A 17404-nucleotide genomic window follows, 5' to 3' on the forward strand; every position below is an offset into this window, starting at 1 on the left:
CAGATTTTATGATTGTGCATATTCAGGATGTAAGTCCGTCAAAGGAGGCATGGGATACTTTGGCAAAGATGTACAGCACAAATACGTAAGTCAGGAAAATACAGCTCAAGCAGGAGTTGCACAATGTGCAGAGAGAAAATATGAGCATCAATGACTATCACATGAAAGTAAAGAAGATTGTAGATGCACTTGCTTTCATTGGGTCACCAGTGGAAGATGATTTAGTTTCTGTGACCTTGAATGGTCTAGGAAAGAATTATGCATAGTTTTGGACATCCATTGTCTTGTCGTTCGTGAAAAATTTTTTGATTTTGAGGAGTTGTTTGCTCTTCTAATTTCTGAAGAGTAGAGAAATGGTGGTACATCGTCAGGAGGAACTTCAAAAGAAACTGTCTTCTACTCAAATGTTAGAAGAGGCAGAGGTAGAGGTAGAGGAGGCCGATTTGGAGGCCATGGTAGAAATCAGAATATGTAGCAAACTCAAGAAAACCAGTCCTATGGAGGAGGACGTGGTAACTCTAGAGACAGGGGGAGCCAAAGAGGTCATGGTGGATGGCAGAGGCTAAAATGCAAACAACAATGTTGAATGATACTATTGTGGTAAAATGGGTCATATAGCTAAAGATTGCTACAAAAAGCAGAATGACATTATGAATGAAAAACTGCAGCAAGGCAATTATGCATCCTCTAGTAGACAGAGTGATGAAAGAAATGAGCATTTATTTATGGTGCAACACATGACCAATTCTGTAACAAGTGCAGAAGAAAGCAGTTATGTATGGTATGTTGACTCAGGTGCGTCAAACCACATGACAGATCATGCAGAATGGATACAGAATGCAAGGAAAATAGAAAGATCAGGATTTATGGAGACTGGTGATGATACTGCACATCTTATTATGCAGATTGAAAAAATTCCTTTGTCTATGCAGGATGGAAAAAAGAAATACCTGTCTGATGTATTTCATGTCTCGAACATCACAAAGAATCTGATTTTTGTTGGACAAATGGTTGAGTAGGGCTTGCAGGCCAGATTTAATCCTTATGGATGCTTTGTTGAGGATATGAAAAATAACGATCACTTGATAGCAAAAAGAAAGAAGGGCATGATGTTTACGTTGGATGCGGATATGTCTGAATTGAGTGCAGCAATATTTGCACATGGGACCGATGTAGTTGTAGATATTGATATCTGGCATAAACGCATTGGTCATGTTAATGTACAACGACTTAAATCAATGCAGGTCCAAAACATTGTTGCAGGATTACCTAAATTCAAGGTTGCAAAAATACATAAGGTATGTGAATTCTATCAATTTGAAAAACAGGCAAGGAAACCATTTTCTAAACAGGCTCAAAACATTGTTGTAGGATTGTCTAAATTCAAGGTTGCAAAAATACATAAGGTATGTGGAGCCTATCAATTTGGAAAACATGCAAGGAAACCATTTTCTAAACATGTTTAAGAGAGTAAGAAGCCATTGGAATTAATCCACTTTGATGTGTGGACTACTAAAGCTGCATTTATTAGAGGCTGTTATTATTTTATCACTTTTATTGATGACTACAGCAGAAAAATTTGACTGTATTTTATGAAAAAGAAAAGTGAAGTATTTAGGCATTTCAAAGCTTTTAAAGCTATGATTGAAAAAGAAATAGGCCTGCAAATAAAATGCCTAAGGTCAGATGGAGGGGGAGAGTACCTCTTAAATAAGTTTGTAAGGTTCCTGTAGGAGCATGGCATAAAGCAGCAATATTCATGCAGTCATACCCCACAGCAAAATGGACTTGCAGAAAGGAAAAACAAGCATATTGGAGAGGTATCTCGGGCGATGCTAAAGGAAAAGGACTTACTGTCCAAATATGGGATGATAGACTGTAAGCCTATTTCAGTTCCTTTGAAGCAAAATATGAAGCTGAGCGCAGATGCAGGTGAGCTTTTGCAAGACCCTACTATGTACAAACGCATAGTAGGAAGTTTGATTTATATGACTATTATCAAGCGAGATTTGAGCTATGTTGGATCGGTAAGTCAGTTTATGCAGGCTCCAAGGAAATCGCATTTGGATGCGGTTAGATGCATACTCAGGTATATGAGGTCCACATTGCAATATGGACTATTAGGCTGGGGTTTAGATACAGTTGCATGGATACACTGATGTTGATAGGTTGATAGTATTTTTGATAGACGATCTATCAGTGAATATGTGTTCTCTTTTGGGAGTGTTGCAGTTACTTGGAGCAGCAAGAAACATCCTACAGTGCCCTGGTCGAGCACAGAGGGGAGTACAGGGTGAAGCAATGGTTGCATGTGAGGTAGCTTGGTTGCATAAGCTACTTTATGATATGCATCAGTCTACAGATGGGCCAGTTGTCATTTATTGTGACAACATGAGCAGTATATACTTGGCAAATAACTCAATCTATCACGCTAAAACAAAGCACAATGAGGTGCATTATCACTATATGCGGGAGAGGTTTTACTAGGTCTTATTGATCTAGTTTATGTCAGCACAGAGGATCAGGTAGTTGACATATTCACGAAGGTATTGGGTGGAGAGAAGTTGCGCAAGTTCAGAGACTTGCTTGGTGTGCAGGAATTGGGATTGAGCTCGAGGGGGAGTGTTGAGATATCGAGCTCCAGTGGTGATATTTCAGAGTGACCGTTGTGCATTTATGTCACTGACTTGTTTGCTGCAGATGCGGTTGGTACACCGTTCATAAATAATACCTGGATGATAGCGACGCTTTGATAGACTTCTCCAAAAGGTCGGGCGGTGCTGTCTACATGCTGGGGCATACACATTCATGATCCCAATCTTGGACTCTCTTGTCCGAACTCCTATCCAAACTGTCCGTCCTAGAATGAGCTCGCCCTGATCATAGATCTCTAGAGCCAAAGTCTGTGAGACTGAGATGCAGATTTCTTCGCTCTGTTCTACTGTGGGGGATTACTCCTCTGGACCTCTCTGTGGGAGAAGGTGATGGCGTCATTTGATGTCTGCAGCTGAAAACATGTGTCCTTGAATCATAAGGATGCTCACTGTCCGTCTTACCATTGTCCTCTGTAACTCATGTCAAAGTATCAGGTACTACGGTTGGCTATGAACATGGTCATGGAGCCTGTGTACGTACGTTCCAACTCACTATGGTCCAGTGCATGAGGACGAGAGAGTCGGGAACAAGGCTCTCCTACGAGTGGATGCCTGTCTCAGAAAGACTGCCTTGTGTGATTTTGTCGGGGTTTAGAGGACGAGTAGTCAGTGTTTGTGCGGCGTCGTACTAGGGTGGATACCGGCTCAATACCAATCTTCCATGTCCACTTCATTATAAAGGAGGCTTTCATCCCGAACATCTCTGTGCACTTCTGGAGGGACCAGAAGTGTGCCTGCTCCACCTTTGTCTTCAGTGGCAATCTGATAATTCCTGTGGCCAAACCACACATCGGCTCCTCGTGTGTGAAGCTCAATTGAAAGTTCACCTCTGCTTTAGGCTCCCTCATCCATTAGGCTCGTCAGGCTTTGGATCGGCTCCTCTGTGGTCCCCGTTGAGCTAGCGTTTGCAGTTTTCGCCATCGTTGCATCTCAAGGGTCTCTAGAAGGATTAACTCTGGGAGGGATTCTGGGCTCTCAACCACCAGTTTGATCTTTGGGACTCCATCTGCTAGAACTGAGGCGGTTAACTCTGGCGGGCAATCGAGCACTGTGCCAAATGTTCGACCAATGGAAGGGAGGATGGCTCGATACTCCTTGGGGAGCCCTGGGAAGCGGAGTGTATCCGGAAAATGTGGAACATGGTGTGCCATATCCATGTCCTCCATTGTGAACCCATGATACGAAGGAAAGAGGTAAACAAGATGTGGGCCAAGGAGGATGGGGCTTTGTCCCACAAGTGTCGAGGCATTGTAGGGAGAGCTCAGTTGGATGAGGAAAACGCCTCGCCCATAGATGGTGATCTCTTGGATGTGATCTCCCTCTAATGCCAAGCTCGCCTGGATCCACTCTGTCACTTGTGTCCATGTAGGTGTGAGGTCCACAATTCGGCCCACAAGCACCTTGTCTTGAGATGCGTGCAAAGTATTGTCACCATCGGATATGCTCTGCATGGTCGATTACGCATTATAAAACGTTTTTCCTGTAGTGATATGCACATCCACAAAAAAACACGACCTTAGGTATGTTATTTGACCAAGTACTTATCGAATGGGTGTGCCTCTTTGAGAACATTTCAATACCACCTAGGTTAAGGCGTAGGAAAAGTATTGTGCCCATCCGATATGCTTTGCATGGTCGATCGAGCATTAAATACCATTTTTGCCTTAGTGTTATGCACATCCATATAAAAACACCTTGCTAGGTGTGTTATCTGATCAAGTACTTATGCGATGGGAATGCCACTTTGTACCTATTGCTTGTCAGTTGGGGAAAGAAGAATCTTAACGGCCGTGGGATTCGAGGGTGCTGCCATAGAGTCCCTTTGGCCAGACCAAGGGTCACCACCAAGGTTTCCTTTCGCCTTAACATGCATAAATGCTCCTGTCGTAGGGAGGAAGAAGAAAAAGGAATGGTGAGGAAGAGTGTCAGAGAGCGAGGCGGAGACGAGGCGGGGAGCAAGGACGGAAGTGGAAGGAGGAGGGCAAGGAGGTGGAAGGCAGAAGAGGAGGGGGGGGGATGAGAAGGCGATGAGGGAGAGGAGGGAAGGAGAGGGCGAGGGGACGAAGAGGAGGCAGGAGAGGGGAGACGGAGGGGGGGAGAGGAGGAGGAGGAGGAGGTGGAGAACACCTTACCCGACCTAGTGGCGGAAACAAACTCCTTAACAGGGGAAGACCTCCTGCGCGATGAATGGAACCAATCGGCAGAAAATCAACAGAACCAAGTGGCTGTCAACAGGAAACCCAATCACTGGCTCACCAAAAGTAGAGGGCACAAACTCCTCTAGGAAATCTGTAGCATCTACTGGAGCTGAAAATGAGTTACTGTGAATCACACAAGACATCGGAGTGCGAAGGATCTCTTTTGAGGGAAGAGGATCAATAGTGTAAACCACCCCCTTCCCCCTATCCAAGGGAGGAAGTGAGGATTGCTCAAGATGACCCTCTGTCTGAACAGCCGCGGAGACCTCTCTTGCCTGTAGAACAGGGAGAGGGTCTGGCACTGAACCAGATAAAGGAGGACCCGTTGGGTCCGGGGGAAGAGTTGCAATTGGGTAGGAGGTTGACGCTGAAGCGTCTTGGATTGTGTGAGGTGAGGTTGGAGGGACAGTTCGAACTAAAGTAGAGTCAACTAATGCATCCTTGTGAACTGAAGATGGAATCTGCACACGAATCGGAACCCAACGAGGTGCGGCAGATGCCCTTGAAGGTCCCGAGGCATCGGAGGCAATAGGCGACGGTACCAAAGGAGCGCTCTGTCGATGAGCACTCTAGTGTGTAGGAGCTGTACCACCACCTTGAGGAGGACCACCCTGTCGAGGTCGAGGAGCAAGTGTTGGACCTGTACCACCCCCTTGTCGAGGTCGAGGAGCAGGTGCTGGACCTGTACCACCCCCTGTCGAGGCCATGGGAGGGGTGCTGTACCAGAAGGCTTCTTGGGCCTTTTCTTCTTCCTAGGGCAATCCAGAGCGAAGTGTCCAATGGTCCTGTATATCCCGCATTGGTCTTGCCTGCCTGCAATCTCTACTTTGGCAAAAGAAAGAACCATCCGGGCGCTGAAGCATAACATGGTCCATCGTGAGATTAGGATCCTTACGGAGGACCCTAACTCTAGGTATCCCATCAGCCCTGGTTGCCTCTGCTGCAGTCAACGGCAACCCAGGGAGGGGGGGGGGATCTTAGCAGCCACGCCGAAATGCTTCCCAATAACAGGAAGAAATCAATGGTAAACATGGGGAAGCCTGAGAAATTTGATGAAGAGTGAAAAATTTTCCTTGTCTGCCTCCATTAGGTCGAAACCAATATTGAAGGCGTCAAAGAAAATCTTCCTGTGTCCCAGAAAAGACGAACATCTAAAAGTCGTGGAGTGAGGTATGGAGGAAGAGCCGCAAGCATCCAGTCTCTAGCTTGGGATATGGAAGGGTGAGACCCGAATATGCATGTGATCAACGTGGTAGAGCATTCAATCTCTATGTCCTTGAGCTGTTGCAACTCGTCTTGAGAAAATGTAATAGTTTTTGTGGCCGGTGGAAGTGGAATAGGATTGGCTGATGGAATATCCATTGCCAATCGAGGTGAGGAGGCTGATTCGAACACTTCGAGGCTCCGTCCGTTCCAAAAAGTGTTGCGGGAGAATGAAAGAGGCGAAAGGCGACGATGGGGAAACACGAATCAAAAGAAGGAGATGGGAAGTGGAGGCGAGAGAGGTCGGATTAGGGAGGGGAGAAGGAGGAAAGGGGCGGGGGAGGCAGGCTAGAAGGGTAGGGGGGAAGGAAAAGGAAAGGGGCGGAGAGAAGGGGCGGGTGGGGGCCGGGCTGGGGGGCGGGGAGGGTAGGGGAGCAGCTGGTGGGGAGGGTAGGGGCAGGGAGGAGAGGAGAGGGCGAGGAGGGGAGGTGCAGACTGAGGGGCAGCGAGGGAGAGGGCTGCGAGGTAGAGAGAGGGAGAGGGGCACCGAGGGAGAGGGGCTGAGAGGGAGGGGGCTGCGGGGAGAGGGAGGAGGCGAGGGGGAGCAGCTTGGAACGGGGAGGAGCAGCAGCAAACAACTAGATTGGGTGCTTGCAAAGCTTAAAAAGTAGCTAGAATATTGGAAGCTAGCCACCTGGTCACTGCATGTCCAACTCCGTATTGTACAATCAATTTTGGTTGCTTACATTTAGTTCTTCTTACCTTTGATGATCTTTGGTAAGAAGGATATTGCATCTTTCATGTCCATTCTTATGGAGACTTTTTGGTGCCCAAAGCATGGCCGTAAGAGCATTAGATTACTCTCTATGGAGCACCTGTGCTTGCCAAATGTGCACGATGGGCTGACTATTTTGAATATTCACATTCATATTTTGGCATGTAACGGGAAGATGATGCTGAAATTCCTGTAGGGTCACCAGTCTTGGGCTGCTATGATGCGCCACTTGCTTTCATAGTCGACTACTCATGCTTTCGGGCATTGGCATCCCACTCAATGGGATTTTATTGATGGAAGAGTTAAGGGCTTCCCTTTTGTGTCCAGAATGTTTTCACATTGGAAAGTAATTCTTTCTCATCTCAAATGGCATGGTTGCAACTTTTGTGATGGAAATTCCTTGCATGCTAAGAGTCTGCATCGGCCAAAGGTATTTGATCGTGCTCTTGCCTTGTAGGAACCCAGGCCCTCTTATTTTATTTCATCGAAAGGGATTCAGTTGGCAGGGAACGTGCTTCATGCAGATGGTACTTTATTATATTTTCCATCAGCAACCAAGCAGTATGGTTTAGGGCTGCATTATCGATCCCTTTGGCATTATTTTTCTCAGATGCTTCAATGTTTCTTACTGGTATCAAAGCTAGAGCTTCCTTATCCTCTTATGATTGGGCTCTACACTGCCAAGGTTCTGTCACTCGTCCATTACTATTGGCTGATGTCTGAAGAGCCAGTTTGTATAAGGATTTGGGATTTTTGATCGGGCAACTCAGATTTAGTCTATGAATTGTAATGCCAAGTGGTGGTGCAAAGATTGCGGCATCTTTGGACCTTCAAACTTCCCCTTCGTCAATAGGTTTTGATGGTGGGTGATGCTTAGGGTTATTTTATTTGGCGAACTCCTAGCACTAGACATATTTCTCCTCTCGTTCATCACAGATGTTTGGCTGCAAGGGAATCCTTGCTTCACCTTTTTTGGCATTGCCTTGTGACTCGTGACTTTCTTCCTTTTGTACACCAGCATCCCTGATCTCGCTATAATTATGTATACGTATCTACATACACACACACACACACACACACACACACACATAGGACTACACGTATACAAGAATGCATGTATTTGATTGTTCTTGTAAGCTAGACTGATCTCCCATTTGACAAATTCAGGAACTTACGAGGATGTTTGATTCATGTGATTATCTTGGATTTCCGTTTATGCTTTGTCTTCTTTATGTGATAATAAGTGCTTTTCAATGGTCTCTAGATATCTGAGTGACAACGATTTGTCTGGAGAAATTCCCCAAGAGCTTACGAACTGTTTGAGCCTTGTCGCTTTGTAAGTTTATCTTGTTGAAAAAGAAACTTTTAAGGTTTTGAATTTTCCTTTCTATATATACAAGAATGGTTGTTCAGGCTCATATGGGGCCTTGTTGGACCATTCAGTCTTTAAAGGCTAATTGTCTTCAAATGACACACTAGCAGGAACTTATCATACAACAATCTTACTGGTGAGATACCTGCAGTAAGAAATTTTACACGATTCACAGTTGAAAGGTAGATGGCCTTTTTAGTTTCCTTTTTTTTCATATTCCTCTATTTTACTTCTATCTGTCTTTCTTGATCGAATATTAATTCCTGTGATTGTTTCCTGCAGCTACCGTGGCAACTCAGGGCTGTGTGGGAATAAAATTGGGCTTCATTGTGGTCCTTATACACAGGCTTCTAGTGGTATGAAAACTAACTGTGTTAAACAATTTTTAATACTAAGTAAGTGCTTATACACAGGCTTCTAGTGCTATGAAAGCTAACCATGTCAAATAATTGTTAATACCAAGTATGTTTGTACATGAGATCACTCACTTTTTGTAGAAAACCAAGACATTACTAAACACTTTGTTTTATTTTATCATTTGAAACAGTCAGTAAGCTTGGGTTTTAAAGTGGTAAACGTGATATGCATTTGACATGGTACCTGTTTTATGTTGTCCAAGATTTTGCATGCTGAGTAGCAAAACGTTATTTACAGGATTGAAATCCAAGAATTTGTTTATTGGACTTGGTCTTACCGGTGCAATATGTGTACTTGCTCTTTTGGCTTGGTTATGGAAATCCAATCATCAACCTGAAGAGTTTTTGAAAGAGACACACAAACCCTTCCAAGGTAAAAAATCTATACAAAAATTTCTACCTTCAGATGATAGCGACAAACTAAGTAAACACATTTTGAAGTCATATTGAACATTGCAGGTCCTCCTCGAATGGTTATACTTCAAACAGACTTGGCATCCCATTCCTATGATGATATCATGAGACTGACAGATAATTTAAGCCAGCGGTATGTGCTTGGCTTTGGTGCGTCAAGCACTGTGTACAAATGTATACTGAAAAGTGGAAAACCCATTGCAGTCAAGAAACTTTACAATCATTATCAGCAAAATTCCCGAGAATTTGAGGCTGAACTCGATACGGTGGGAAGAATAAAGCATCGGAACCTTGTCAGTCTGCATGGTTATTCTCTTTCACCACATGGAAATCTCCTCTTTTATGATTATATGGAGAATGGAAGTCTATGGGACATATTACATGGTATGTTCTACATTGACAATCTTTTGGGGTCTGAAACTTCCTGAGGTTGCTATTTCTTGGCTCTTTGCTTCAAGATTTTTGAATTTCTAATGCATACCATAATACATAATTATTTTCTCCAGGTGTAAAAAAGATGAAGCTTGATTGGGATTTCCGTGTAAACATAGCTCTTGGGGCAGCTAAAGGACTCGCGTATTTGCACCATGATTGTGACCCTAGGATTGTGCATAGAGACGTGAAGACATGTAATATTCTTTTAGATGGTAATTTTGAAGCCCATCTCACAGATTTCGGCATTGCTAAAAGCATCTCATCATCAAAGTCCCACACTTCGACTTTGGTCATGGGAACCATTGGCTATATAGACCCAGAGTATGCGAGGACATCCAGGCTGAATGAGAAATCAGATGTATACAGCTTCGGCGTTGTTCTCTTAGAGCTGCTGACCGGAAGGAAAGCTGTGGATGATGAAACCAATCTTCATCAATGGGTATGTTATTGTATATAGTGTGCAAATGTTGCTACTTAGAATCACCTTTCCCCAAGATTTAGCTATTATTATTCTCGTGAGGGCAATTATGGTACTTTTCTAATGCAGGTTTTGAATAAGAACGAGTTTGGCATGGTCATGGAAACTGTTGATCCTGTACTTCAGGACACCTGTCCAGACCTTGCAGCTGTAAGTAAAGCTCTACAACTTGCTCTACTCTGCACCAAAAAGCATCCGGCTGCTAGGCCTACAATGAAGGATGTCGTGAGGGTCCTGTTATCTTTGACTCCCGTGGCTGTTGTAAAGCCTTTGGTCCAGTCTCGGCCAGCATCAAATTATCCCAGGTATTTCGATGAATATGGGGACAGCAAGAACAGAGAGGAACTGACTGGAAGCAGCTCATCAGCAGGGCACCTCTTTGTAAAGTTTGGAGAAGTAATTTCTCAGAACACAGTGTGAACAAGGGTGCAGCATGTTACTGGCAATCTAAATGTGAAACTAGGCAGTCTCTTGTCTGAATTTCATGAAATTATTCTGGAGAAAATAATTGGACCTCAGGATGCAACATCCTGATGAGGGTGAGCAGACTCTAAATCATACAGCCCTTGTGGGGGCCCCCTTGTAGAGGTCCCACAATAGACACCTGCCAGCCCTTGTAATATATGACATTTTCTCTCCCAATTATTGTTCTACTTTTGGGAGAGAAAAGGATGCTCAAGGGAAAATGCATACTTTTATCTTCGGTGCTATATATAGGTTTTAATAGCCAGGATCAATCCTTGCACTACCTTTGTACTCCAGAAATTTTGCCACTGTGAACACCACTTGTACATTACCTCGGACTGAGTAAATCTTCACAGGCTACTATGACCATCAAGATGAGGTGAACATCTATACGGACTAGGTTTTCTGTTCTGTCAGCCCAAAGAAACAAAGTATCTTTAGAAACAAAGGCTAAATAAAAGTTCAACAAATTTTTTACTAATTGTTATTATTATTCTGGTAAGGTAGTGCTCCTTTGTTACACACTGACTTCTATTTCCTACAGACAGATCATGGGAGAAGCACCACTATCGTTCCACCCAGCCAACCTTGCTGAAAAAACCAAGAGAGAGACAACCGAGAATTCGAATTACAAAGCATACGTGAATAGTTCATTGTCTTCTCTCTCTAGCTTCAACAAGCCCCATCTCCCTAGATGGATCTAGATGCCACATGTCATCATCACAGGGCCTTCCTAATGCAACATTTCACCCCTCTCTTGGGATGCTTTAATATCCTTTACCCCTAGGCACATTCCTTGCATTAGGCCCTTAGCCTTAGATCCACCTAGTCTGGTGCTATCATCCCTTTCTAGGACCTTGACATTAATTCCCTCTCGATCTTTTACATGTAGCGCAAACAAATAATTACAAACATAGATCCTTTAAGGGAAATATCGATTGATTCTTCCGAGGTCATGCTATCTCGGCTAGAGCGTAACATTCCTTTCCTCTTCAAACATCAGCGTCCTCGATGATAAAGTCTGGGAACACTCTCCGCAGCTGATATACGGATTCTCAGGTAGCTTCGGATAGAGGCTGACCATGCCATGTAAGCAACACCGTGGGTATCTTCCGATTTCGTATTTGCATTGTTCGTCGGTCCAGGATTCTTATTGGTTTGCTCCTCACATTATCCTTTATCTGTTGAAACAAAACCACACCTTCGATTAGTGAGTCACTTGTATGTTAAAATTTCTTTAAGCGCGAAACATGAAAAACCGGGTGCATCTTACACACCTGTGGTAATTCTAATTTATAGGCTACCTTGCCTATTCTTCTTAGAATTAACCACGGCCCATAGTATCGAGGTGATAACTTAGCACACTCTTTTGAAGTCAAGGACTTCGAGTGCGAAGGAACTTAGAAAAACTTTTTCTCCTTCCTTAAATACTCTTATAGATCGGTTTTCATCCGCATACACCTTTGCTCTATCCATAGCTTGGCGGATATTAGCTCTTGCAAGTGCTAGCATCTCCCGCATCTGAATCATAAAGTTCGCGGCACTAGGCACTTTCTGAGGTACTCCAGCTATAGTTGGATTTGCTGGTCTATAACCATAGTTCAGCTCAAACGGACTGAACCCGGTAGAGGAATGTTTTTTATCATTGTAGGCAAACTCTAACAATGGCAACCACTTATTCCATGTATGTTGCCTCAATGACACATATGCCCTGAGCATATCCTCTAAAGTCTGGTTGACTCTCTCCGTCTGACCATCCATCTCAGGATGATCTCCACTACTCATTCCCAACTCAGTCCTCAGTGTCACAAATACCGTTGTAAAAAAATGACCGGTAAATTTGACATCTCTGTTTGACACTATGGATCTAGGCAATCCATGCAGACGAAATATATAACTAATGAACAAATCCGTCACTTTACGCGTCTGACCATCCATCTCAGGATGATCTCCACTACTCATTCCCAACTCAGTCCTCAGTGTCACAAATACCGTTGTAAAAAAATGACCGGTAAATTTGACATCTCTGTTTGACACTATGGATCTAGGCAATCCATGCAGACGAAATATATAACTAATGAACAAATCCGTCACTTACGGGGCACTAACAGACTCTCTAGTCGGAATGAAGTGAGCCATCTTGGTTAGACGATCAACCACCACAAGGATAGAATCATACCCTCCTTGTGTTTTAGGCAGCCCTACAATAAAGTCCATGGAAATACTCTCTCACTTACTTAGTGGTATTTCCAAGGGCTATAAAAGTTCGGGTGGCTTCAGCCGCTCGGCCTTACTTACTTGACACGAGAAACATCGTGTCACATATTCATGAATATGCTTTTTCATCTTTGGCCAAAAGAAATCTCGTTTCACGAGATTATGTCTTCTCGACTCCTGGGTGTCTCGCACACGGGCTATCGTGGCATTGTCGAATGACTCTTAGCCTGAGATCATTCTGACTAGGTACTACAACCTTGTCATTTCTTTTCAGCATACCATCCCTTATGGTATATCTTACATAAGTTTAGCCTTTTCTGGATGCCAGGTCATCCTTTTCATTTTTCCCGGGTTTTAACATATGAGCTTTAGGCCATAAGCTCTGGACAAACTCGTGCAACCATTGAGTTTCTCTAATCTCGGTCATTAGAGCACTCTCTAATACCGTAAAACTCATATTGTGCATAATGCGAGACAACGCATTAGCAACCTTATTATCCTTTCCTCTTCAGTACCGAATCGTCAAATTAAACTCCTGCATGAGCTCTGCTCACCTAGCTTGGCGGCCCCTCAAGTTAGGCTATTTACAAAAATATTTTAGAGTATCATGATCCACATCCACATAAAACTCTGAACCATATAAATAATGCCTCCATGTTTTCAAAGCATGGATAACAGCATACAACTCCAATTCATGAGTTGGCCAATTCCTTTGAGAGGGAGAAAGCTTCTTGCTTTCAAAGGCTACTGGCCTTTCCTCTTGAAGGAGAACTGCTCCCACCGCAATGCCACTTGCATCGGTTTTAAGAAACAACGGTTTCTGGGGATCAACTATTTTTAACACCGGTCTTGTGACCACAGCGTGTTTTATGGCGTTAAAACTTTCTTGTTGATTCTGTCTCCATATAAAAGTACTTTATCTGAGGTCAGATCAGTTAATGGCGATACTATTTCGGAATATCCTTTGATATGTTTTCTATAAAACTGGACAAATCCCAAGAATGATTGCAACGCGGTCAGACTCTGAGGGATTGGCTAAGTCAGTATCGTAGCCACTTTCTTTGAATCCATTTCTACCCCCTTTGGAGTGATTGTGAATCCTAAATATTCAAGCCTAACCATACACAGTATAGTTTTCTTTTTATTTACATAAAGATTGGCTTTCCTCAAAGTACTGAACACTATTTTCAAGTGTTCACGATGCTCAGTAATACTTTTACTGAACACTAGAATATCGTCAATAAAATGTACTAGCAACTTTTCGATATACGGACGTAGTAAATCGTTCATAAGCATGATGAATGTAGTCGGAGCATTGGTAAGTCCGAAGGGCATTACCAAAAACTCATAATGACCAAACCTGCTTCTGAAAGCGGTTTTATACGCATCCTTGGCTCTAATCCGGATCTGATGGTAGCCACACTTAAGATCTATCTTGCTGAAAATCACGGCTCCATGTAATGCATCTAGCAAATCATCAATCTGAGCCATCGGATACCTGTGTTTAATAGTGATATTATTCAATGCTTTGTAATCTATACAGAGGCGAAACGTATCATCCTTTTTCTTCTTTAATATCACTGGCAAAGCAAAAGGTGAGAAACTTGGTTGAATTTGCCCCAACTTGAGGTATTCTTCCAGTTGTCTACACACCTCCGCCTCTCCAGTAAAACTCATTCTATAGGGAGGTCTATTTACAGGTTCTGCCCCCGGGATCAGTTCAATCTTATGCTGAACATTCCACTCTGGAGGTAACCCATAAGGTAGTTCATCCCTAAAACATTCAAAGAACTCCTCTGTTATAAAATTAGCCAGCTTGTCCATCTCACCACTTTGCGTAACATCAGTGCTAGCCGAAGAATCATCAATCGGCTCTACCGATGCTGTGCAAAGGAATAAAAACTCTTCTTGAGCTTTTCGGATTTCCATCACGGAAACCAACGGTCCCTGAGGTATATCTCTTTCACCTCGCAAGACATAAAGCACATCATTCATCTTGAATTGATATACGTGCTTTTTTCAATCAATGACTGGATTCTTTCTAGAATGCCACGCCATACCCAGGGCTATATCTGCATGAGCAAGCTTGGTCATTTCAAAATTCTGCTTCTCAGCATAGTCCTGAATACAAAGCTCCAATTGGGTAACCCTTTGGTCCCATATTTCAGTTGAACTTCCATCTGCCATCCTGATTGTATACGCATAGTCAGATGGGTTAGTCTTTAACTTCAACCTCTTTACGAGCTTGGAATTGATTACATTGTGAGTTGACGCCGAGTCAAACAACACAATGACATCATGATTGGCCACTTGCCCTTTCATCTTAATTAACTCCGTATAATATGACATGCCTTTTGTTTGAAATTTTTTCATAACATGTAAGGCAAGTGGCCAACCATCCAAAACTGACAGTGTCTCCTGATACAGTGACTTCTCTTTCCAGTTAGTACAAATAACAGCAGAAACACTTATATAGCACATAGTTTGACAATGACCATGGAAATCCAAGAGAAAGCAGAGTCCTTTTGTGGAAATCCTACTCAAATCCACCTGTATACAAGAGCACTCGATTAATGCTTTAACCTCACAGGATTGGCCTTTCTTAACCGATGCCTCTTGCAAAGAACCTGCATGGGACATCATTTTTTCTTGTGAATCTATGATCGTGACCCAGGTTGACAGAACGATGGTGATCAGGAAATCCTGACTCAGCTCCCCATCGAATTTTCTTCCATGGAGCTACTTACCCTTGCATTGCTATCATTGAGCTTAGTTGATGCACCACACCAACCATCTCCATCCCATTCAGCCCTTCCATCTTTCTGTTGACAGTTGGTCCCAGACCTGTTTAGAACGGAGGCCTCTCTCAGATCTCTTGCAGGAACTGCAGTACCCCAGCTCATCTGAGAATTAATATCTACACTACCTCCTTGCAAGGAATCCAGCCCACTATTTTGGCAGAATTTCCCCTTAAGGGTATCTGTCAACAAGATTGACTCATTCTGGGTCTCTGTTTTTCTCCAAATTCGTAAATCTAAAGGAAAAAGCTGAGTCTTTTCCCACTTCCTCAGCTGTTGCATTGAGAATGGACCATGAATAGTTTTAGTAGGATCCTGATAACACCAAATCTTATCCTTTTCAATGTCAACTGCCAAGTCAGTCCTGGTTGTAAGAGCTGTAGCGGGAGAACCTGACAGAAACCCAGCAGCTGAAACAGGCAAAGGATATGTTCCTGGTATTCGGCCCCTTCTTCCCCTCCTGTCCAGTGAGCTCGTGTCAAAAAGGGGCACTGTGCTAGATCCTTCCCCTTCGTTGTAGAATAAATTTGCATCAGCTCTGTGTGCATCACCTCCTTTTTCTGTTCCCTTGCTAGAGAATCCATACCTGCCAAAACTTCCCTGGTGATTACAGCTAAGATGTTGATCCAGACTCACTCCATCATCCCCCCGGCCCTTTTTGAACTCCCTAAGAGCATTACACTTGTCAAGTGTCGTGTAATTTGGCTTGCAACTATGAGCTTGCTTCTTAGCAAATTTGCATGAGCCTTTATCCTCGCCAGGTTCTTTGTGACCCCAGCCAGAGGTGTTAAAGTTAGGATCCCATGTTCCTGGTTTTGCAAAAGCTTCACATAAGCTGCTGTTATTCTTATGAAGGCAGTGCTTTTCTCTAGCCCTTATGTCATCGTTCCTCTCCAGGACTCTTTCCCATGGGCTCTGAGTTTCTGCTGAAGCCCCTAAGGTGGAAGAACAACAATAGAAAATAGTGATGCATCAAGTTGTGTAGTCTTGTTGATTGCTACTAATCGCTTAGGGTTAGAGGTATACAAAAATAAATTAACACAACATCCTTAATCAAAGAGCCTCAAGCTCATTAAAAACCTTGGTTGTCATTCACGGACATATCCTGATCGTCAGACTTATAATTAGGGTCCATACGTAGATCTGCATTGATTTCCACAGGTGCCTTCAGCCGTCTTTCCTTTTCTTCTGGGTTACTCAAGAGCTGAAGATTTTCTACACATTCTCTCAGTGTGCTGGAGGAGCTTGCATTAAAGAATTCGAAAACCATTGAAAAAAATGCTACTAAAAAGCTGTTCTTTTTAAATATGAAGGACCCAACTAAGGTTCTGAGATTTTAGCATCATCTTTCCTTTGACAGATATCACATCAACCAATAAAATATGACTACTATCACATAGATGATCATGGCACCATACGCAGGAATTTCTTAGAAAAGGATATTCTTTCTTGTGACCTGAGAAAAATGTTCCAAGATAGCATTGGGCAGAGGCATGTCTCACAGCTATGTAGTTGATGAATAGGAACCGTAATTCTTCATTGTAAAACATGACACTGGAAAAGGAACTCATAGTAACTAATCCCTATAGTGGTCACTTGGGAGTATTTGGCTCTCTCTCTTATGCTCATGTTCCTTGGATATGCTATAGAATCAAAGGCATATTGACCCTATGATTGAGTCAAGAAGAAGTTGATTATATCCAAGAATGCTCTCATTGATGAGGCATCATCATATTTTGATAGTTTGACTATAGTTTCTACTCTGCCTCAACCAGCAATTATTGGAATATGAAGCCAAAATGAGTCTAAAATTAGTGTTCTAGGTGTGTTTTATAGTCTAGTGAGTCCTAGACATGCCATATGTCATATTGGGAGCTGTCCCACATACACTATGGCTTTCTAGAGTCTAGGGTCACACTATCTACCGTTGTCCTTGTTTATTGTCTATCATATTAGTCAACATCAAGCTCTTTGGTATC

At 43.2% G+C, this 17404-nt stretch overlaps 1 protein-coding gene across 3 annotated transcripts in view; it reads left to right on the top strand.

Annotated features, from left to right (window-relative positions):
* LOC147904445 (uncharacterized) overlaps positions 1–10655 on the top strand; it is a 47586-nt gene extending 36931 nt beyond the window's left edge. Inside the window, exons 21-27 of one of the 3 annotated variants that reach the window (XM_087386501.1) lie at positions 8095–8166; positions 8310–8384; positions 8485–8558; positions 8857–8991; positions 9078–9416; positions 9539–9906; positions 10015–10655. In XM_087386501.1, the coding sequence (XP_087242627.1) occupies positions 8095–8166; positions 8310–8384; positions 8485–8558; positions 8857–8991; positions 9078–9416; positions 9539–9906; positions 10015–10365 (1414 nt within the window). In that variant the 3' untranslated portion in view covers positions 10366–10655. The remainder of the gene's footprint in view (positions 1–8094; positions 8167–8309; positions 8385–8484; positions 8559–8856; positions 8992–9077; positions 9417–9538; positions 9907–10014) is intronic. The other 2 variants (XM_087386518.1, XM_087386510.1) reach the window with 2 other exon arrangements.
* The last annotated feature ends 6749 nt before the right edge of the window (positions 10656–17404 follow it).

Source organism: Dipteris shenzhenensis, chromosome 2 (assembly GCF_047967505.1).
Source record: "Dipteris shenzhenensis isolate YYH24624 ecotype China chromosome 2, Dip_SZ_1.0, whole genome shotgun sequence".
Classification (NCBI taxonomy): Eukaryota; Viridiplantae; Streptophyta; class Polypodiopsida; order Gleicheniales; family Dipteridaceae; genus Dipteris; species Dipteris shenzhenensis.